The 22,229-nt window shown below is 40.3% G+C and overlaps 1 protein-coding gene across 1 annotated transcript; it reads right to left on the bottom strand.

Moving 5' to 3' along the window:
* Positions 1 to 162: 162 nt before the first annotated feature.
* Positions 163 to 20,480, bottom strand: nt5c2 (5'-nucleotidase, cytosolic II). The gene is made up of 18 exons (XM_022755783.1): positions 20,353 to 20,480; positions 19,082 to 19,201; positions 14,161 to 14,234; positions 7,970 to 8,087; positions 7,525 to 7,620; positions 7,327 to 7,418; positions 7,139 to 7,196; positions 6,442 to 6,535; positions 4,843 to 4,896; positions 4,572 to 4,655; positions 4,310 to 4,351; positions 4,046 to 4,153; positions 3,003 to 3,069; positions 2,757 to 2,927; positions 2,278 to 2,329; positions 1,872 to 1,932; positions 1,391 to 1,567; positions 163 to 426 (listed from the first exon to the last, which is right to left on the bottom strand). The coding sequence occupies exons 2-18, from the start codon at positions 19,180 to 19,182 to the stop codon at positions 163 to 165; spliced, it is 1,713 nt and encodes a 570-aa protein (XP_022611504.1). The 5' UTR covers positions 19,183 to 19,201; positions 20,353 to 20,480.
* Between the last annotated feature and the right edge of the window lie 1,749 nt (positions 20,481 to 22,229).

Below are 22,229 nucleotides of genomic sequence, written 5' to 3'. Positions count from 1 at the left end.
ATACAGAATTGATATATATACACACACACACACACTGGAGATGTTTTTCCTCCCTGCCTCACGTTGAGAGAGATCACTACCCAACTCTACTGGGAAACATAAGAAAGCAGGAGCAGGAACGTGGCTCTCCTCTCCATGTCCACCTTACTCCTCTTACTCCTCTTACTCCTCTTCCTCTTCCTCCTCTTCCTCCTCCTCCTCCTCCTCCTCCTCCTCATCATCATCCTCATCATGGCAGTGAGTGATCTCTTGGGGAGTCTGGGGGAACAGGTTGGGAGGTTTGATCTCGCTGAAGGAGCGAGTCAGCTGGTTGCGTTTACACTCCAGGTCTTTGCAGTCGCTGCATTGGGTGCGGTTGCGCGTCGCCAGCGGTGACTCTGTGTCGATGTCCACATGGGTGTGTTCAACGGTCGACTCGTGGGGCATCTGTGGCAGAAAAAAAGACTAAACGTGAGAAAACTACAACTTGGCAATGCTAACGGCCTTACTGGAAGAGCCTGCTTTTTATTCAAGCAGAACGTTTTGAAACAGAGATTTAGTCAGAGAACAACATATCCATGTTGGTCAGTTATCCAAGAGAACTAGAGACAGATGGCCGGCCTCTAATGAATGCTACACCTCCAACATATAAATATGTTTTGCAACAAAATGTTAACATCATCACACAATCACAAAACGCAGAGGAACTTAAATTCACCTAAGTGAATACAGTCGTCTCTGTTTCCTTAAAAAGTTAGTATCCCTCCCCCTCAGTCCCAGATGGAAAACATCTAAATACTGTTTTTATCTCCTTTAAAAGAAGCCTCTGCCAACTTAGCATTGCACTCCTAAAACACTGTCAAACACACGATGGATAGTTTTTCGAAGAATCAAAATTGATGCAGCAGAACCAGAGATTTTTTTTTTTTTGTCTTTTGGTGCCTACATTATCCACAATGCAACTTGGTTATAGATTCGGGTGTATTTTGTTAGTGGTTCTAGTCTCAAACAGAGATGAGGAGCCTTGTGGTCTTCATCTCCGTCAAACAGGTGGAAGAGATGGGTAAAGGAGGAGGGCGGACAAGCATTACAGAATCTGAGAGCGTAATGCTGCTGAGATAAAGTTGGATACTGGGGAATTACTCCAACGCTATCAGCCTTTAGGCAGTAAAGGATAAATAACGAGACTCATGTTAGACCTATCACTTGAGATAAAATAGTTAGACAGTAAGACAAATAACTTGAGGGAAATATCAACAGATTCCAAAAGTCTTGTAAAGATTCAGAATCTTAATTGGTACAAGACAAGACTTTCGTATCTGTATCAGTGAAGTGAAGTCGTGGTATTAGCGCTAACCTTTGAGAGTGTGTGGTTTCATTTAACGACTTCGCTTTACACTCGGATACTCACCAGTACGTGTGCAGCTCTGAAGAGGTAGCTGAAGGGGTAGTACAGCAGGTTGATGAAGGAGGCTGCGTACAGGTCGGCGTAACGCATCACTTGGGAGGCAAACAGGGTCTGTCTGGAGCCGCTGCGGAAAAGGCTACCCATCATGCCGTAGCACATGTCCATGTCATGTGTCACTTTCTAAAGGGCAAGAGGGAGAAGAGAAGACACTGGTGAGCCTGCAACACCATGACGAAAGAGGAGATGATGCATGTTTACCCACATTTAAAAGGATTTACCAGCTTCACCCTGAACATTATAGAACCTTTATCAGAGCCGTTGGTGTGGTTGTTCATTGCAACCGAGAGAACAATCACAGTATATCTTGACTATAGTAGACACAATGCAAATGTGGGCACTGATAACTCGGCCATCTTTGACAGTCAGTGTTAAAAGCATGTCAGGTCCCCTGTCGTCATAGAAACAGAGGTGATTAAGGCCGTACCTTGACTCTTCTCTGAATAGTGCTGATGTCTGGCCTCTCATTACTGCTGCTGTCCAGATGTCTGAGGAAGGACGGGAGAGAAAGATGAAGTCAAGAGAGAGGGTGGGGGAGGGGGATGGAATTGATATCAGTCCGCTGAAAGGTAATGTGTCAAAGAGGTGGTGCAACGGCGAATAGTGCCAGGCTATAAATAACATCAGTGAATCCGGTTATCAGCAGTCCCTTTAGACTTTACCCCATTGACCCCGTTGTCCTCTCTCAGACATGCGCTCACATGCGTGCAAGCAGAAGCTGTTACTGCAGCGAGCAAACAGTAGCAGAACTGGTGTAAGAGATGCTGATGAGTAATGGGGTCGGATATGGTGAAGGGAGGGGAAAAAAAGAGGCTAAAGGTCACAGTTCTTACTTGTAGAGTTCAGCCAAGAAAATGTCCAAACCCTGCAGTTCTTCGAATAATGCTGGAAAACAAGAGAAGAGGGTAAGTCTTACTACAACTATTACTTATGTGCAAGATTTATCGTGCATGTCGTCTTCCAGCTTTAGTTAGCTCCAGTATAAATGAGCATGATTCTGTGAATATGTGCAGAGTGAGTGAGAATGTGACTACCCATAGTCTGAGTTTAGACTTTGTACCTGCTGATTATATGATCTTTATCAAATGTAACTTATGTAGAACTCACTTGTTTTTTCTGAAACTTGCAAGTTTGACACTACAGCTGCTGTTCTAGGTCAAGTCCCTGCTGAGACTGTTTTCTAATGCACTGCAATACTTGGAAAAATCGGAATGTGACTACATACATACGAGAAATGAAATGTACATACAGTCAAACTGGTATTTCCACATGTGACGGTGTGTGCGGGTCTGTGCTTATGTGTTTGTCTCACAGCTCTTGTCGGTCCACACGTGCAGCTCCTGGGCCAGCTCAGGTATGACCAGGAACGTCCTCCAGCCTTGACGTTTCTTGGACTTGAGAATGTCTCCAAAGATATGATCCCCTATGTACACTATGTCCTTCCCCTTGGCCCCCAGCAGGTCGCACACGATGTCTGACGAACCTAAACAACAATCACAACTGCTACAGACAACTGATCACTACTAGACTGAGCGACTGAAAGAAAATGTAGTCCTACCTCCTGAGTAGACTATCCCATGCTGCAGAGGTCCTGTGTAGGTTCCTATCTTTAGACGCCCTGTTGTCTGAAATGAAGAAATCATATGACAAATTAGTGAGAGGATTCTTGGCAGAAGCACTAACAGGGTCAGTTTTATGAACATGAATGAAGCCATATGCTAGAACATAATCTTTAACTTGATTTGTCAAACACAAACTTCTGAAGCCTCATTGTAACTTCATGAACTTTGCAATGTTCTGAGTGTTTTGTCTCCAATCACTTACAGTTAAATTAATTTGGGAGAGTATGTCTTCAGGGCCAGTTTGAAAAGGAGGAACGACTACACCTTTTGTAGTTCCCCGACGGTGGAACAAGCTACTGAATGCTATCAGAGCAGAGGCGTCCCTCTCTATCTTCAAGAATCTCTTGAAGACTCATCTCTTCCAACAACACCTCCTCTCCTCGCACCTCTAACACCCTAACATGTGAAACTATCACTTACTACGCACTTTCGGTGCACTACTTTACCTGATCTCTTTGCACTCATTGAATAGATGTAGTACTTAGTGCTCACATCAAGGTCTCCTACTGCACTGAAGCTTTAGTGATGTCCCTCACTTGTAAGTTGCTCGGGATAAAATTGTTGTGTGCCAAATGAGTTAATGTAAATGTTTTCACTCTGAACTGAATCAGAAGTGGATGTTCTCAAAATCTATGTCCACGACTATGCAGCAAAAACCAGTCAATTTATTACAAAAGGTGTCTTAAAACATGAAGAAAATATGAACAAAAAAGTTACAGACCATGTAATTCAAGAGTCAATGGCCAATCCTGATCTGACATTACTGAATTTGTCATATTTGGTCACCTTCTGCACATGTACTAATTGATTCTTCCGGATGCTTACATATAAATGCACATATGAGGAGAATGTCATCAGGTTAAAAAGCGAACACACGACTGGGCTGCAACATGTCTGGATATGTCAGTCAGTGTTTGCATGCAATGCAGCTATTAGTGATAACCTCCCTGTCCCAGCTGTGTGTTCTGCGTTTGCTCACCGTGTCGACTTGTCTGAGCACTGTACCCTCCCCGAAGAACAGCGGCTTCCTGGCATCCACCAGGATCAGATCAAAGTAGGACTGCCAGGGTCTGTGGGAGGTACCAGGCTGTGGTGGGTTCGCACACGCACACACACACACACACACACACACACACACAAGCACAAAGTTATACATATGAAACACGTCTTTCACCTTCACCTACATATTCGACCCAATTTTAAAGTGTGATCAAAGGGAAGGGGTAAAAAAGTAATATTTTACCTTGGGGCCATGCGGAAAGTCGAACAGGTAGGTCATGATTTTCTGTGGGAACACAGCACACAGACCGACAGTTCAAACGCAGCAGTGTTTTAAATAACAGCTGTTAGTGCTGCCAACAGTCTGCGAGAAAATCTACAAAATGGATCTCAGGATGAACTCATGATCATCTGACTTACTACTGCAGTTTTTTGAATCACCTAATTAGTGTTTGTCCCTAAAGAGTGAAGTTTCTACCACAACCACACACATACTGTATACTCACATCAGTGTATTTGTAGTCACTGTTGGTAGCCAAGAAAACCTTGGCCACCTCATTCATTCGGCTGAGGAGAAGAGGCAGCTTCCCCTGGTGGGAACGGAGAAGAAGAAAAGACCGAAGCTCAAGGCATCTTTTCAAATCCAGCCTCTTCACAGAGTACAAGAATGTGATACTGTGTGTGCGTGCGTGTGTGTGTGCGTGCATGTGTGTGTGTGTGTTTGTATTCTCTAACAGAGTACACTTGTGCCGTTCTCGATGAATACTAACTACTTACATCTTTCACTACATACTTCTCCAAGTTCTCAACCGTCTTCTCCTTCAGGGTACCCTGCAATGTGAGACGCAGGAATCAGACTTAACACTGAAAATCCACCTTTAAATGTTTACATAAAAATATTACATTCTTATAGAGGCATAAAAACAAATCCATCCATTCAGGAACAGTTAAGGGAGCAACTACCAGCAACCGCCCCCGCACAACAGATGGGAACTTGTGGCATTTAGTTGAGGTTTCCACAGGATGTGCAAAATGAGACGGCAGTAGTGATAACAGCAGTGATATCAAACCGACATCTTTTTCAGTTGATATAAAAACAAAACTCTAAACACATCTTTTTATGCATTGCCAAAAAAAGTCCCTGTACAGACTCAAACTGGGAATGTCTTGCCCACAGTAGCTTTAGTATCCCAACCACTAGTCCAGCAGGACGTCCCCAAACTCCTGCTCTTTGATTCTATGGGCCTGACAGCAAAAACGTACGCCACCACAGATGTTTTGAGTATGATGGATATTATTCACCCCAGAGGACAACTGTTTATAATCTCAGTGACTCCCTGACCTTTGGTCTGTTGTCAACATCCGGTTAGCTTCTCCTCTGACCCATGTAACATGACAAGCAGTCTTGATATTATCCTGGTAAGCTGTGATCACCCGTTGTTCAAGGATATAAATCCTTGTGTGCTTTCTCTGTTTGGTTTGTTTCACTTGAACTCTGGTGTGTTTGCCCACTTAGTTGAATTTGTTTTGATCATGGGAGAGTTTTCAGTCAAACTCTGGTTCAGATGAAAAATGCTTCCAAAAGTGTTCTGTAGTAGTAGATGTGATTTTAAATTTAAATTATTATAGGCCCATCTCCTGATCATCAACCTTTCAGAAAGCGATCTCCTGATCTGAAGTCTGTAAGCAATGTACTGTATAACTTCATATACACAATCCTTTGAGCACCATAGTAATACTCATTAACACATGAGTGTGGGGATTTCCCTGATGTATCAGAAAGTGAGAAGGTGATAAACCAGAGGCGTGTTGAGCTTGTGTCCTACTCTTTGTATTTTAGCAGTTTCACAAAAAAAGGGGCGAAGAATAAGTGAAACATAGTAACTGTTCTCATTATGTTACAATCTGTTCATTACTATTTAAGATATACTATGATATGAGCTCTGATGCAGTCTTTACTAATAAGGCTAATGATCAAATATTTCTGTGGGTTCATGTAGCGCTGATGATGCAGGACGACATTACAAACTTCAAAAATCTATGCGTTACCTGTCAGTGCTTATAAACAACATTAGTTTACTCTTGGTTAGTTTGTTAAAAGTCAGTGTGAACATAAACCAAACCAGAATTGAGATGTATAATTTTTCCTTGATCTGGACTAAGTGAACCGAACTACAGGTGTGAAAGCGACCTTAACAACTTCTACTTGTACGAGAAATATCAGATAAAAAAACAAACTTCAGAGCAGATTTCCATGAGCACAGATCATAATCACGTCCAGGAAGAGCACAAACCGACTGTGATCATATTGTGCAGCGCCCACGTGAGGCACATGAAACGTCAGCTTAACAGCTGACACCATCAAAAGTGTCTTACCTTGAAGTGGACCCAGTCAACAGCGTCGCGAACATCCTGGAACATGCTCTTATAGGACATGAAGAGGTCGCCATCTTTGAAGCCAGTTTCACAGCTGGAGGAGAGGAGCAAAGACACACACGTACACAGCCGTCGCACAGGCCACATCTTTACAGAAGGTTTTCAAAAACATGACATTTGTTTTTTGTTTGCTTTTAAATGGGATAGCCTTCCCTTGTTGGAGGGGTCCCCAGCCAAACAGGAAAGCATTCTCCCCCTAAAAGACCAACAACCAGGTTTCAGAGGACAAAGGACATGCAGCCATTCCAGATTACATTCTCAACAAATTTACAGGCCATTATTATATCTCCTTACATTTACATTTAAAAGATTATTTCTTATTTCTTAGTTATATCAAGATTTCATTCTCTGTAAATAGTAGTAAATAAGAATCCATGCTTTTCTACAATTAGTAGTGGCAGAGATGAATTAATCATTGTTACAGAAAATGAAAACAGGTTCAGACAGGTTCTCCAACTGAACTGCCATTTAATTTCCATTTTAAAAAAGATTAGCTGAGATTAGCAGCTGAGACACCTGCGCCCTTCCATGCTGTAGGGCTTGCTCTTGACCCAGTTTGGCTTGCAACTGTCTTTGTGTCACCATGCGGTGTCCAGAAACTTGTTGTATGACAGATAATGCAACTAAGAGACTTTACCTTGTGTATCTGTCACAGTTGGAGAAGAAATCCACTAGGCAGGCAAAGAGGTAGGTCTCTGTGAAGAAAAGCAAACAAGCTGTCAAGTGATATTGTGTCTTGATCAAAAATATAAAAATACCGTTCTTATTTATTTAATTTCTCCGTAACAGTCCCATGGAGTTCGCCTGTGTGTGTAGAGACCTTACCTGGCAGGTTGAAGAGTGTGTTAAGGATATAAAAACGCTCTGTATCATCTCTCTGGATAAACTTGTTTGGGTACCGTTCACGGATCTCGGGGCTGAGAAAAGATAACAAACAAGACAAAATCTTAATGTAGACACTGTCAGAAAGAAACAAGTTAGCTGAAAGTTGACAAACACTATTTACTATTTACTATCGCTCACCCTCGGAGGAAGTTGAATCCATGGACACAGACGAGGATATTACCATAGGCATCAACCTTCAACAGGTTTCCATACATGGTATCAAACACAAGGCCCCTGAAAGTAGGAGGAAAGAAGTGATTGTTGAAGTGCACAAAACAGAATGAAACTAACCTTTCCAACCTAACTGTTGATCATAACATCTGGTATTTCAAATGCTATCATTTGTGATATGATTACAGTTCTTATCAGGATAGACAGAGAGGTTTTTCCCCACCAAATAAATTCAGAGTGGAACTGAACTTTCAACAGGTGATGTGTTTTCGTTCACCCAGTCACTAATACTCGCTATATCCACTGTGGTTAGGGGGTTAAAGGGTTTGAAATGAGAAGAGATGAGGCAGCAGTTTGCCATTAACCTGGCGGCCATCATGGTGTCCCTGTGCTGGGGAGTGATTGGTCTGACCTGGTGGGAAAGGATGGGTCGTATACGAAGCTGAGCAGCTCCTGGGGGTAGCCGATGGAAACCAGACGCTCCACTGTGAGCTCAAAGCCGAGTGACTCGTACTCTGGTGACTTGTACACTGAAAGTGAAAAACATAGTTCTAAATTTTACGCCAATATAAGATCATATAAAGATGACACACAAACACATGGTGCTGTAGGGAAGTGTGGTGTCTAATCTCCTAAAAAAAAAAAAAAAAAAAAAAGACAGATTTTGGTTTCGACATTTAAAACAATTGTGCAGAAGTTTTAGTCCTGGCATTATAAGCCTTGTAAGTTAATGTTTGTTAATTATCTAGCTTCTACACAGCAATGAAACAAAGAATAGATCAGTTGATTGACAGAAAATAAAACAATAACAATTCTGTTAATTGCTGTTAGTCACAATAAGTTGATCATCAAACAATTAATCTATTTTTCATCATCGAATAATTATGTAGTCATTCATCAAGCAAAAATGCCATAAAGTCTATGATTTCAGCCTTTCAAATGTGAGTGTTTTTCTGCTTTTCTCTGGTTTACGTTTCTGTAGTTTGAATATCTTTGGGTTTTTGACTGTTGCTCGGCCCTCACCTTTGGCTCTGGGAACTTGTGATGGACATCTTCCACTATTTGTGACATTTTATAGACAAAACAATGAACTGATAATAACCTCTGTGTGATTACACATCTGACAGTCAGTGGACCTTACTCGTGTTACACAACATGTACATGTGACTTTTCTAAGGGTATCTCATCTACTTCAGACTCTGTGGCGTTGTCTCTTTTGGCAGCAACACACACACACACACACACACACACACACACACACACACACACACATTGCCCTTCTCTGTCCTCACAATCAACAAGGGCCTCTATGTTCTGCACGCAAATCCACAAAGAAATAAGATCAGGCGTGAAAATGAAAAATCGCTCAACTTTCAGCAGCGGCTCTAATGAGCACTGATGACACCGCCACCCCCCACCCCCCCACCCTGTTGCCACCCCAGAGCCAAACCAAAACCAAGGCAAGGGTGGGCTATGAAAATAAAAACACAGACTGATGCTTGGCTAAGAAAAGGCTAGCAGAGGATTAAAATGCTACTTGACACTGGGAAAAGAATATGTCAGATGTTATAAATACGAAACAAAGAATGCACTTGTGTTGTTGCCTGCTTTCTACACTCCCAGTGGGGTGGTGGGAGGCCCCTGGAGGGGAAGAAAAATTGGCTGATGATGCTTGGATAGAGGACAGCTAGTGAGGGAACAGTACTGCAGGACAAACAGGAAAACATCTGTGTCCTACTCTGCAAAATGTGAACGTGCACTTGCTGGGTTGTTAGTTGAATGCTGGGTTATACACAGGAGCATAATGAATACGCTCCAAGATACAGGAAAATCTCAGGTTCAGTAAAGCTCTCTCCTGTCGTTGACACCCCTCCTCTGTAAGATTGAGCTCGTTTCTACATTATAATCACGTAAGCTTGCCCAAACCCCCGCCCTCCCACCCCCCGGCTGTGGTCTCCCAGCAAACTGACGGTTTGGGCCCTGTGCCCAGAGCAGTAGCATACACCAACTAAAATGCCTTTCCTCCTCCTCCTCCTCCTCCTCCTACTTCTCGCTCACTTGTCATTTTCCTCTTGAAGTTCTGAGGCACTACAAAGAAACCTATTTTAAGAGCTGCTCTGTCACCTTTGCTATCATCACTCTCTCTTTCTTTAGTTCACTCTGTGGCTTTTTTCATGAGTGACCTTGGGACCCTGGTGTGGTGCTCCCACCTACACATACAGCTTAGGAGATATGAAATCAAGTCTCCCTCTAGGTTATATAAAAGTGAGTCAGACTGGTCATTCACAAGCAGGAAGTTCTTTTGTTATATTATAATAAGACTATTGTAAGGCTTTATTGGCAACAGTTAAGAGACTAACTACTCTGCTACACTACTCAACTGAATGAAACTACTGTAAGTGAAGCCTCAAACCCCTCAAAACTTTATTTTAAAACTAAACTGTTTCTCTATCACCTTAGATGTTCATGTCTGAATAAGCAACAATTGAAGGTAAAGTTTAAGATAGACATTGTAAGGATTTGCTTATTAAGAGTTCAATGGTCAGAAATGAAACTAAAATGATCTTATTAACATGCCTTGAAAGCCCCTCAAAACTTGGTATCACACCTTAATTATTTTACTATAATCTTTAATATGCATTTAATATTCATGACCCTAACAATAAATAAGTAAAAATCATTGTTTATTGAGACTTTCAAACTCAAAAACTTAATATGCTTCATCGAAACTATGTGGGTGTTGTTGATCAGATTTGATCGACAGTGCTGCACAGAAAGGTGTGACATTACCTTAATCCAACTGAGCTCCATCTACTTCAAAACAGAGATCATCTGTGATGTGATATAACCAAACTGTCCATACAATGACAGCCCATTCAAACACTGTTGAATCTAACACTGACCATAACTTCAAATAACTTTTTTCTTTTTTACTCACTCACTTTTTCTCAGAGAAGTGACTTTAATTACTCTAAAACCACTTTATTGAGAACAACTTGAAAAACAAACCCCCCCTTAAAACCTCCACACAGACACATGACACCAGGGCCTACAGTGTATCCGTGAATCTTGATCGTCGCTCACTATTTCAGATGTCGGACTGCTTGAGCAGTAGTGGAGTGATTTGTAGATCTGTTTTTCCATGAGAGCCACACTACAGGCTACAGTCACGGAAAGTCCCATGTTTAAGTAAATAAGACATCAAAGCAATTATTATCAACAGATGTTCATGAAAACTCACATTTACAACATTTGTGTGCACATCAGATGTTGTGTTATTGTTGCTTGCTGTTTCCTTGACTCCCCTGCATTTCTGTTTTATAGGGGTCCTTGCTCCCCTGCTGTAAGTCTTTTCTCATATTTCTCACGCTGTCAGTATGCAGATATACACGCACACGCACACACACACGCACACGCACACGCACACGCACACGCACACGCACACGCACACACACACACACACACACACACACGGTTATCTACTTAGAACTGAGGCAACATACGGCCTTAGCTTCAGGCATACGTTACCTTGCGTCCCTGATGAGATTGTTGCCACATAATTATACTCCCACTGCTCCAATTGCTAAGGTGTGTGGTGTCTCTCCAGAGTTTATAGGCCGGCTCACCCCAGGCCTATGTGTAACATACACCCTCACACACAAGGTAAACAACCCCCACCCTTCTACTAATAGACCACTGAATCCAAACCACAGAAATTGTGCCAGGCAGAGAATTTATCTGAACCATGTCACATAAAACACCTATATTAAAACTACCACCTCAACTGTTTTAATTTTTCTGAGGCCACTAATATGCAAATATAGGCCTTTGTCACAGATTTATGACGCTATCAAGCACATTGTGGAAAAACGGGAGAACTAATGCACAGCCTCGGGGACCTACATTCCAGCCAAAAGTCTGTTGGAAAACTAGGACAAAACTATGTGTTGCTCTCAATGCAATCTCGGCCTAAATGTGTGTCGGAGCAACATTTTCAACTGGCGATTATGTGCTCCCAGTAGGAGTACAAAGAATGTTGTCTCATGCAATGTTGATTTAGTTTACAAAATCTTACAAATGTATGACGTTCGTGAATGAAATGGCTGAAAGTGTTTAAGCATAAGGGACTTACAATTGAGAAGCCTAAACCCTGGACTTTAGATCGATAAGAGCAATAATAAAAGTAATAATAATAATAATAATAATAACAATAATTTAGATCAATAATTTTCTAAGATATGCATGACAGCACAACAGAAAACAAGAGTAAACTATCAGTATCTTGGGCCACATTCTTCCTTCCATCACACACAGATGTCAAGCAACAACAACACCCACATTATCTAATGTTTTCAAGCTCAAGCATACCTAAGGATTTTTTTTCTAATATTCAAATGTAATTGTTGCTCACGTAGTCATAAATATTTAAGCTAACAGAAGAAAATCTGAAGTTTAAGGGGTTTTAAAGGTAAGGTAAATTTACAACTGTTATATAGGAGCTTAAATCACGTTTTTAGGAACTTTAAAGGGATAGCTGCCTCATTGTAAACAGTATGGAGGGATCCCTGATGGTTGGATATCATCTTATAATATTCATCGTCATATTGCCAAACCTAACCAAACTACATATGTCCAGATATACTGCAGAAAATTGACAGATGCAATAAGACATCAAATATTTTCCTGTAACAAAATCATTAATGAAAAACTTTTTTTTCCTTAACTTCTTTTGAGTAACATGGTGGGTATCATTGGTCTCAACATCAGTTAAACTGCTACATGCTGGGTATAAACACTGACACAGTGTAAAGCATTAGCATTGACTGACAACCGTTGACAGGGACTATGTTTGAGGTGTCCCGATATACGACTTAAATGGACTCCTGCCAGTCAATTAGAAACTACGGTATATTTTTCCCCACACCAAGTTGAGTCCAGAAAGTAAGTCTAGGGAAGAACATTTTTGAAAAAGCAGATGCATTAGGAATTTTGCACGTCTTCAACACCCTCTAAAAACAAAGACTGCAGTCGGCCACAGTGCTGTGGTAAAGCAGCAGCCATTCTGTGAATCTTCCTGCTCTCTGGAGTTGATGTAGCATTTCTGTGGTGAAAAGCTGAACACCCTCCAACGATACATGATAGCCACGCTTCTAGCAAACATTAACACTTGGTTATGAGCGCCCATAAAGAGAGCCATGTCAACAGCTGAGCGTCTGTAAAATCTCCTGCCCTCTGAACGAGGATAGGAGCACGGAGCCAGAGAGGGACTAAGAGTGATCCCCGTTCTCAAGAGAGCCATCACTGGTGAACTCAACAAACAAACGTGACCTGCTTTTCAAAGTGAGGGTAGATTTATTTATAGAGATGGAGAGACCAAAAACTGGAGCTGAGTCACAGAACAAAGTGGCACGAAAAATCTGGAAATTTTTGGCCTAGTTACTGGTCAGAAGGAAAAAGAAGATCTCTCTGCAACTGACTGTGTGTACCAGGGAGCTATGCTTAACATTTTGTTATCTGAGTATTATAGTGTGCTCAATGTGCCACCAGCATTGACCTAAATAATATTTTGTGGACAACAAGCTGCAGTTCCGAGGAGGGGGGGTAAATATAGAGCTGATGGGATATGACTTTAACATCTACATAAAACTCACAAAGTCAAAGGAAATTCAACAATTAAGGATTTCTTGTTCAGACTCCAACAGGTGACGAATCAGAAAATAAATTCCTTGGATATTTAAATTCACCCTGACATTCACAAAAGGCTTTTTTTCCCCTCTTTCCAATTAACCCATCAGATTTTCCATTTCAATGCACCTCCATGGATGCATTCATAATTTATCACTGAACACAGTAAGTCTGAATTTATTATAGGAGCTATTTGTGAGTTTTGCTATTGCCTCATAGCCAGCGTTAGCATTAACAGCTGTTTACCTATCAGTCTAGAAGAAATATTGTGAGTTCAGCTTCAAATGTTACTTTTCTCACCAAGAGTTGTCTCTAACAGTGGGAAGCAACCCTCTTGTTTTGCTTCTATTTCCATTACTTCTTTTCTTCTACTGAAGTTAGCATGCTAATCAGCTAGCTCTGGCCTGGTCAGCCCAGCCTGTTACTTTCTAATACTGAATCACTGAAGAAGTTGCACTGCTTAGAAGGTGTATCATAACCTCTCGTATTGTAAATGCAGCGATGACTGAAGCTCTTGGCTCTTGGCAAGACTGGTAAGTAAAAAGATGTTAATGCTAATGCTGGCTATGTAGCAATAGCAAAACTTACAAAATGATCCTTTAAGTGACACATGCTCATTTTGATAAGTCTGCATCATTAATATGACAACAGGAGGAACAATCCATGTAAACTGAGGAGCTGCTATGTAACCTTCATAGTGAAAATATGGCTGAAATAACAATTATTTTAATTATTAATGAATGTATTGAGTGTCTTGAATTTATAAATTGTTTAGCCAATGAAATGTCTGTCAAATTGTGCAGAGCCCAAAGTGATGTTAATGTCATAAGTTAGAAACCCCAAAGACATTCAATGATAAAGAAACAGTTTTGTTTTTAGCACGAGTGGTGATAAGTCAGATGATGTGTATCAACTTACCTGCTAAAGTGTAATCCATGTCGAAGCCAAAGCACTTAATCTTCTCCATTGCCAAGCTTCTGTTGACAAACACTCTAGAGAAAACAAAATATAATTTTTTTAGTTTCTATACAATCTTCAAGAATTGGATTAGCATTTATTTTAGCAGAATCGAGAGGAGGAATTATTCTCTGAAGAAAATATTTACTTGAGCTGGTTCACATACTGAGTAGACCTATTATAACACTGGCTTTGTTATAGTATTGTTACTCAGTAGCCTGAAGAAACAGGTGAAAATGAACCACAATATTGCTGTTCAGCAGGTGAATTAAGCACACAAAGAAATGTGAAAACTTTGTTCAGACTTTTTGCTTCATAGTCATACATTCTGTCATTGTGTTACTTATGGATGGAAATATAGTGAAAATAAATTATTCCCCTTTTTGCTGAGGAACCCCTCTAGGGACTCCTGGGGATTCCCGGACCTCACTTTCAACTCACCACTGCATTAAATGTCGTGTTTGACTGCACACTGTGTCAGAGAGCGGATGAAAATGCAAGTTGAACCCGTATGAACCCAACAATGAGAAAAACATAGAAGTCACGTAAAGCAATGATTGAACAATAATTCATGCTAGATTTAAGTTATCTGTCATTATTTACATCACATTAAAAGAACAGCTTCATTTTCACCAATGTTCTCGCTACACCAGAGTTTTGTTTTAAATAAAGAAAACAAATATATGACAAAGATATTCTCTATTTTGTTGTTGCTGAAGCACAAAGTAGTTTTACATTGCGAGAATTCTAACATAAACATCAACCATCTGAAAAAGAAAGACCCCGGTTAACTTTAGTCTTACTGTCAGAGAAAAAGACAACTCCACGACGTATCAAGAGACATGAAGAACAAGGTGAACTTGAGGGAAATGTGGAGCCTATTTCAGAGAACACTGACATGTGTTCACTAATACCTAACACAAGGTTAGCTTGTGGAAATCTAAATTAGAACTGAATGCCAATAAAATACCCAGTACATATTTCTGAAACTGCTATCTTACAAGGGCACTTGGCATATTGTTGAACAATATCAGGCCAGTGCAAAGCAACATCAACATATTTTGCCATTTTGGGGGCTATTTGTATAGAACTTTCTACACATTCATACATTACTGGAAGATGCAGATGAGATGAGAGCTTTTTTATCTAGTAAAATGTATTTTAGAAAGTTTTTTCTTCTGGCATGATGGCATTTTCTTTTTAAAGATGTGTAACTATTTGGGTGGTACTTCTCAGTGACTAGCAAACCTACAGTAGCTTAGGAAAAGCAAACTGATAAGATATTGTGGCAAATATCATCAGTCGTGACAATATCTGAAAATACTGGAACATAAAGTGAATGTGAAACACTGATTATCACATCTGCACACTGATTACCACATCTGTACTTTTTATGGTCTTAACATACAGTACTAACAACCTTCTAGATAAAATGTTTCAATTAATCATGTGTCACTAAGTGAGAACTGTAACTTAAATGGCACCATATGATTACACAACTGTGCATAATGAACTTAGGTAACAAGAACTTAAAATCTGAGTAATTCAACACCTTCAGGCCTTTGTTCTGGTGGTGGGTAAAACTACAGGGAGTTAACAAAGCTCTATACCTGGGGATGGTAAAACCCTACAAACTTAACCTGAGCTTGACAATCTTCCAGGAAACAGCTCTACTGTCCTCATAAATCTGCCAGGAGACTGGGGGTCCAGAGAGGCCACAGTGATAGACAGTGTTTACATACCCCGGCTGACACGGCTTCCACAGAAAAGACAGACACACACTGCTAGCTTAACTTCAACTGCTGGCACAGATCTACGCACCTTATCTTCTACATCTGTGACTGAGTTGAATGTGCGGCTGTGTTCCTAAATATTTCCACACGAGTCAATATTTAGTCGTGCTACAAATAAGATGTAAATCAACTAAAGTGAAATCAAAAATGTCACACTGAAATAAAAAAAAGAAAAAGTTACATCACTCGCAACCAGCACAATAATCTGGTACATGAGCTCATAACTCAAATGTCTGACACTGACTGACTCAGCAAGGCAATTTATCATTAATCTGTGACAATGACCTTCTCATCTTTACCAATCTCTATGTCAGTTGTGAAATACCTGGCAGCAGATCCATAGTGAACTAGTTCCCATTTAGATCTTTGTCCAGCAGACGACTGGCGATGCATTCTGTGCGAAATTAAATCTCAGTTTGACTCTCCGTTGGTCTGACCTGCTCCAGCAACACAGGGTAGCTCTGGCCCACAAACAATGCGCCCCCTCCCTCTCTCTCTTTGCTTTCTTGCCATTCAGAAATTTTCTGACTTGTTGCAAAAATGATTGTGGCCATTCCGCGTCATTCTCTGTTGTTGTGTGCTGTCAGTCAGGGCTGTTGTTGTGCAGCGTGATGTTTGTGGGCCCTCAAAGACATCCAGAACAATCACAAGTCAGGTAGAATCAAGCAAGCCCCTGCCCCAAGCGACAGCTGCTCATATCACTAAACACTACCAGTAGTGCTGCAACTACTGATTATTTTCATTATCGATTAGGCGATTACTTTGCATTTAACTTTTTTGGGATGAATTTCATTGGGGCAGCAGGTTTTGTCATTTCATCTTTTATTTTACATGAATATTTTTCAGGGACGCAACAAAGGAAAATTCAATATCTGACTGTGAAATTTAATAACCATGAAATAGTTAAGAAATTTAAATAGCACTTACAGCACTGAAATATTTAGCTTTATTTAGGGTGCACAAATTCAAAAAGAAAGTAAAACTGCCCAGTATTCAAAAAGCATTTTCACTTTGCTCAAATTCTGATGAAAAATTCAACTCAGGTCAACTCTTTCTGATCAAGTTACTCAAGTTGATTAAATTCAGACACCAAATATTAAGATGAAAACCTCAATCTGAAACATTCAGGCTACCAGATACAAGTCAGGCCTTAAAGAAAGTGACATTTGTCAGCCATACAAATACATGGAAATATCCAAATTCATGAACTCAGGAATAAAAGTCTAGTTTTTGCAACTGCAAAACTAGAAAATTTAAATATTTCATTGCTATCATTTCAGCAGTATTTAAATTTCAACGTGAAGTATTCAGTACAGATTATTTATTTAAATATTGCTTCTAAAATTCAAATTATTCTGACATTAATTTGCTTCCATAGCATAATGACAAAACAAATGTTCTACTTTACTGTCAACATTTATCAGTAGTGAGCGGGCATCGGCCTTCTCCAGTGAGGGATTTCAATCTAAATCTTTTCAATTTTGTCATGCTGTTGTCATTTGAAATGCGACCTTAGGATTTGATGCCTGTGGGAGGTGTAGTAAAGGACAGCCAGAAATGATAAGTAAGATTGTGCCTCTCCTAAGCTCACCCATATTGACAGTGGGCGGGGGTGGGTGGGGATGACTTGTAGTCAGGCTCGACTTTAGTCCCACAGATAACAGTAATGCCTCAAATAGCCCACATGGACCACGCCACACCTTCGAGAGAATCCCTCATGACTTTTACTACGAGTGCAGCTGTGCAACAATCTGCCAGATTTTTTCCACTGCACTCTAATCTCCTGTAGACAGTGACTCGACTCCCTGTGATTCAAAGTTTATCTGTGCCGGGAAGAGTCGCCAGCCCTCTGCTATGTGATACACCACTATCAGGACTCTATCAGGCTGCATTGCTTCAGCTGAGCTCTTACTTTGAAGGAATGGTCCTTGTCTGTCTGTGAGATGAACAAAAGGTCACATTAACATTCTTGTACATTTTGAAAAAAATCAATAAAATAGACCAAGAATCCACAGTGAATTTAAACTGCTGTCACAAATGTTTCGTTAATGCAAGGCCAACACCATCTTTCTATCTGTGTTATCTTTGCACGTGTGTGTGTTTCTGACCTATGTCAGCACAGCACATGCAGAGCTAACAGATGAGTGACAGTTTCATAAAAGCCTCTGAGCACAGCATATTATATAATGGTGTGGAAGAACAGCAGTACCCAGTGGACACATATGACTTGGGGAGAGTTAAACATCGAACAACAACACATGTGTTATTACTCAAAGAAGAAATAAATGCCTTCTTACATCAGCCAGAATGCCTAAAAGGAGTTTCCAGTCAATTTTCCAGGTAATAAAGAAGTAGTGTCAAAACAGTTTTACGCAAATATTAAAGCTTAAAAATCTTAACAGGCTTCAAGTTCATGTACTCCCTCACTTTAACAGTCTGGTGACATTTTGCCATGAGGCTGAGAGGAGTCAGAAAACCACACCCAAGACACGATTGTCCTTATGTGAAAAAATCTACTTTTATAGCCCAATTCAATTTCATACACCTATGACAAATGGCCATTGAATGCTTTGTATCAATAATGAAAGGGAATAGAGATTGTAAAGCAGTAAATGCCAGTAAAACTATAAACTACAATATATTACAATGAAGTTATCAGGTTGGTCAGTGACATTTCACTGTTATATTGACATTAAGGAAGTGAGACTTGGTGGAAACACTAAAGAGTTAAGGATTTTACACTTTTTCACAGACCGCATGACCCAACCGCAGTATGGATCAAATATTTTAGGAAAGCAGTAATGGTGACACTTTAAATATAGGCACATTAAGTTTGAATTACTGTTTAAAAAAATAATTGGACACACTTTTTGCTCTGTATTACTCAGCTCTACATAGCGGAAGTAAAGAGAAAGATCCTTTTCCCATTTTTAATTGCCCGGTGATGGTGACATTGGTGGTTGAAATTTAAAAAAAAAACACACACAGACAGAGGAAGTATTAGATACTGACTCAACCAGGGTATAAATAGAAAAGGTAACCAGAAATGTGTCAGTCCTTCCCTACCAACCTTCACTTGTGTTTCTTACCTGTGGTAGGGCTCTCTCCTGTACTTTTTCATTGTCAGGCCGTCCATGTTGGCAGGCAAGTCTGCATAGTTCTGCAGTCTGTCACTCCATGAAGTGGTCATCTTTAAAAACTTTCAGTGTCTGGGGAAGGGAAGCAACACATATGGAGGGGCTCAATTTGCGACATAAATGTATACAACAGTAAAAAGTGGCTAATATAGTGTGAAATGGAAGTTTAATTCAAATCAGTTTTAATGGGAATATTTTGGATTAAAGGAACAAGATTACCTGGATGACAAAACAACTTTGAACTTGTATAAACTGCCATGTTTTATTGACTCATTAATTTAATTAATTAAACATGTCTCTGCTGTGCCAAACACTGACAGTGATGACATATTAACTGTCACAACACAACAGATATTAACAGCGTGAACATCCTCAGAGAGGATCAGGCATGGGTAACATATACAATAGGTCAGACCAGTGGGATCATTTAATGCAAATTACTTAGATCCACCCTTGTCTGTCTGATGTACAGCGTAATGCCAGCACAGCCTGGTACAAAAACATCCCCTCTTTGACTTGTGTGAGACAACTAGCAGCATGGGGACCGATTTTCAGCCATTCTGCTGCATGTTTATTATTTGTTCTATTTTTATTTTTTTAGCTTATGCCTTTGTGACATCTTGGCCCACGGGGTGAACTGGGTCCAGTGGGGACCAAGGGCAGCTGTGGCTTGGAAAGATTCACAGCTAAACATTCAGAAAACCTGCACAACTGCTCTGCAAAGAACAACCGAAAGAAGAAGTCCAACATCCTCTACAGCAGGCTTTGTCATTCTTGGGAGAGAGTGGGTCGATGTTTGTTGCAACAACACTACACGGAGCATTAAGTGTCACTCATTTTTAAGACGTCGTTTCTGTTTACGTATTATCTTTAGCTGTGTAAATATAAATGGCTCTTCAATGTGACCGACGGGTGAACGGTGAGAGCCTAGCTTAAGCTACTGTAAAAGTATCTTTACAAGCTAACAGCAAAGAAAATCCTTGTTCGTGGGGTTACCAAACAAACAACGTCCCGTAATGCGCTGAGCTGTAAAAGCTAGCTAACAGTCCGCTCAAACAGCCAATTTCCTGCTCTTTTTGTCTGACATTGACGATAAGGACAGCCTAAAGTGGTGCGGGCAAAGAAAGCTAACGCCTTAGCTGGCTTTGATGCAAAAACAAAAGCCACAAACAGCCGGGGCAGATTTCACTGCGTTTAGCTGTGACTGGCATTACTGTACTCACCTCTGAGTTCCTGAATACAACAACTGCACCGTCTGTTAGTCTGAGCATGCGCCTTGAGCAGTTAAAAAGTCTGACAAAAACGTCTACTGTGGATTTTCTTAGAGAAAGCTGCAGTCAAAGCGGGGATGTGTACACACTAAAGCCAGGCAGCAGATGAGTGTCCCTGCTTAGCGATCTCTCTCTCTCTCTCTCTCTCTCTCTCTCTCTCTCTCTCTGCTACCAGCTGTTGTTATGAGACATTCAGGGGGCGGTGTTTACTCCTGCCTGTCATGAGGAGGCGGGACTATCTGTCGTCGTGGCACACACACACGTGACTACATCAAAGTCCAAGACAATATCTAAATGAATTGCATCCTTTTATTTTGTTGCAAGAATGAATTAGCTGCAGCAGTGAGATGAGTACCTACTGCAGCCAGGTTGAGATCCTGTTACATTACTGGGATTTATTGCTGCAAGTAAACAACAAGGGAAAAAAAATACTGTACAACTTCAAAAGGCTGAGATAACAGGTCTAAATTATGTAGGAAAATGGAAAATTGCACAAAGTTAGCCACTGATGCTTACATGCATTTGCAACTGTTAAATAAAGACCACTACAATCAAAAATGTGCTTTTTTCACATCCATCTGCTGATGAGGGAAGTATTTTGTACTCTTCTTAAAGTTTAAAACAGGTAGACTACGTATGAGATGGTTTAGTGACATTACAACTAGTATGGTCCAACATGCAACTTACACAACCTGAAGCATCTAATACACATACACATTACGTGTCCAATATTCATAGATTCTGGATTTTCAAAAATGGAGGAAGAGTAGATTTAAATTTCAGACTTTTTAATGAGGTACACTAGTTTAACTTTGTATTAAATGGAATCACTCAGTAACTTTCCACTGTATATTAAACTGTTGACAGTAAGCCATTTGAGCGTGTTTACTAGGGCTGCACAATTCATCGAAATATAATTGAAATCACAATATGGCCATGTGCAATGTCCAAATCGCTGTTCTGCATTGTTAGCACCATAAGTGTTGTGGTGCTAGAGAGATGCTCTGGCCTACATCCTATTCTCCATATGTGAAGGATCATGATTGTTTGGTACAAAAGTCAATAAGAATCACATCAACATTTTTTGTTCTCAGTGAAAATGAAATGCTCAAACAACCATTCCAACTGAATTCTCAATCACATATCGCAATCTCAATATCTGCCAAAATAATCGCAAAATTATTTTTTTTGCATATCGTGCAGCCCTAGTGTTTACAGTGCAGCCCAAGTGTTTGGACAATGACAGTCTTTGTTGTAGGTCTGGAATGAACCAATGACTTTCAGTTTGACTTTGACTTTCAGTTTTAATTTGAGGCTTTATTCAGTAAATAGTGTCAGTGCACACATTGTCTGTAAACAGCAACCAAAAGGAAAAGTACAACACAACTTACAACAGGCTTTGTTGCCTGAGGGACAGACATAGTCCTTCTGTACTGTTTGAAAATGAAGGGGACTATACACCTGGAAGGTTATGAGTCTGTTTACCCCATGGATTTAACCTCAGCCATCCTCAGTGCTAAAAGTCACTGCTTTAACCTCAGTCATTGTTTCATTTCAGGCACAATCTGCTGGAGTAGAGATCAAAAGCAACAGAAAATGTATCACTGTCCAAAAGGATTTCACTGTAAGTTACATAAGGGATTAAAAAATATTTTGAAACCTTTTAAAGATACTAAAAAACTAAATGTGTTTTACTTCCATTCATGGCATACTTTTGGTTAGGACAGGGATTGCCAAACTTTTTACTTCACCAAAAATGTAACATCCTGTTTTGATAAGATTTGGCCCAGACCAACATCTGAGCTGAATCATTGTAGTGCAGGATAAAA

This window comes from Seriola dumerili, unplaced genomic scaffold (assembly GCF_002260705.1).
Source record: "Seriola dumerili isolate Sdu_G_001 unplaced genomic scaffold, Sdu_1.0 BDQW01000230.1, whole genome shotgun sequence".
Lineage (NCBI taxonomy): Eukaryota > Metazoa > Chordata > Actinopteri > Carangiformes > Carangidae > Seriola > Seriola dumerili.
The sequence above is the reverse complement of the archived record's forward strand: the minus strand, read 5'-3'. Positions and strand labels throughout refer to the sequence as shown.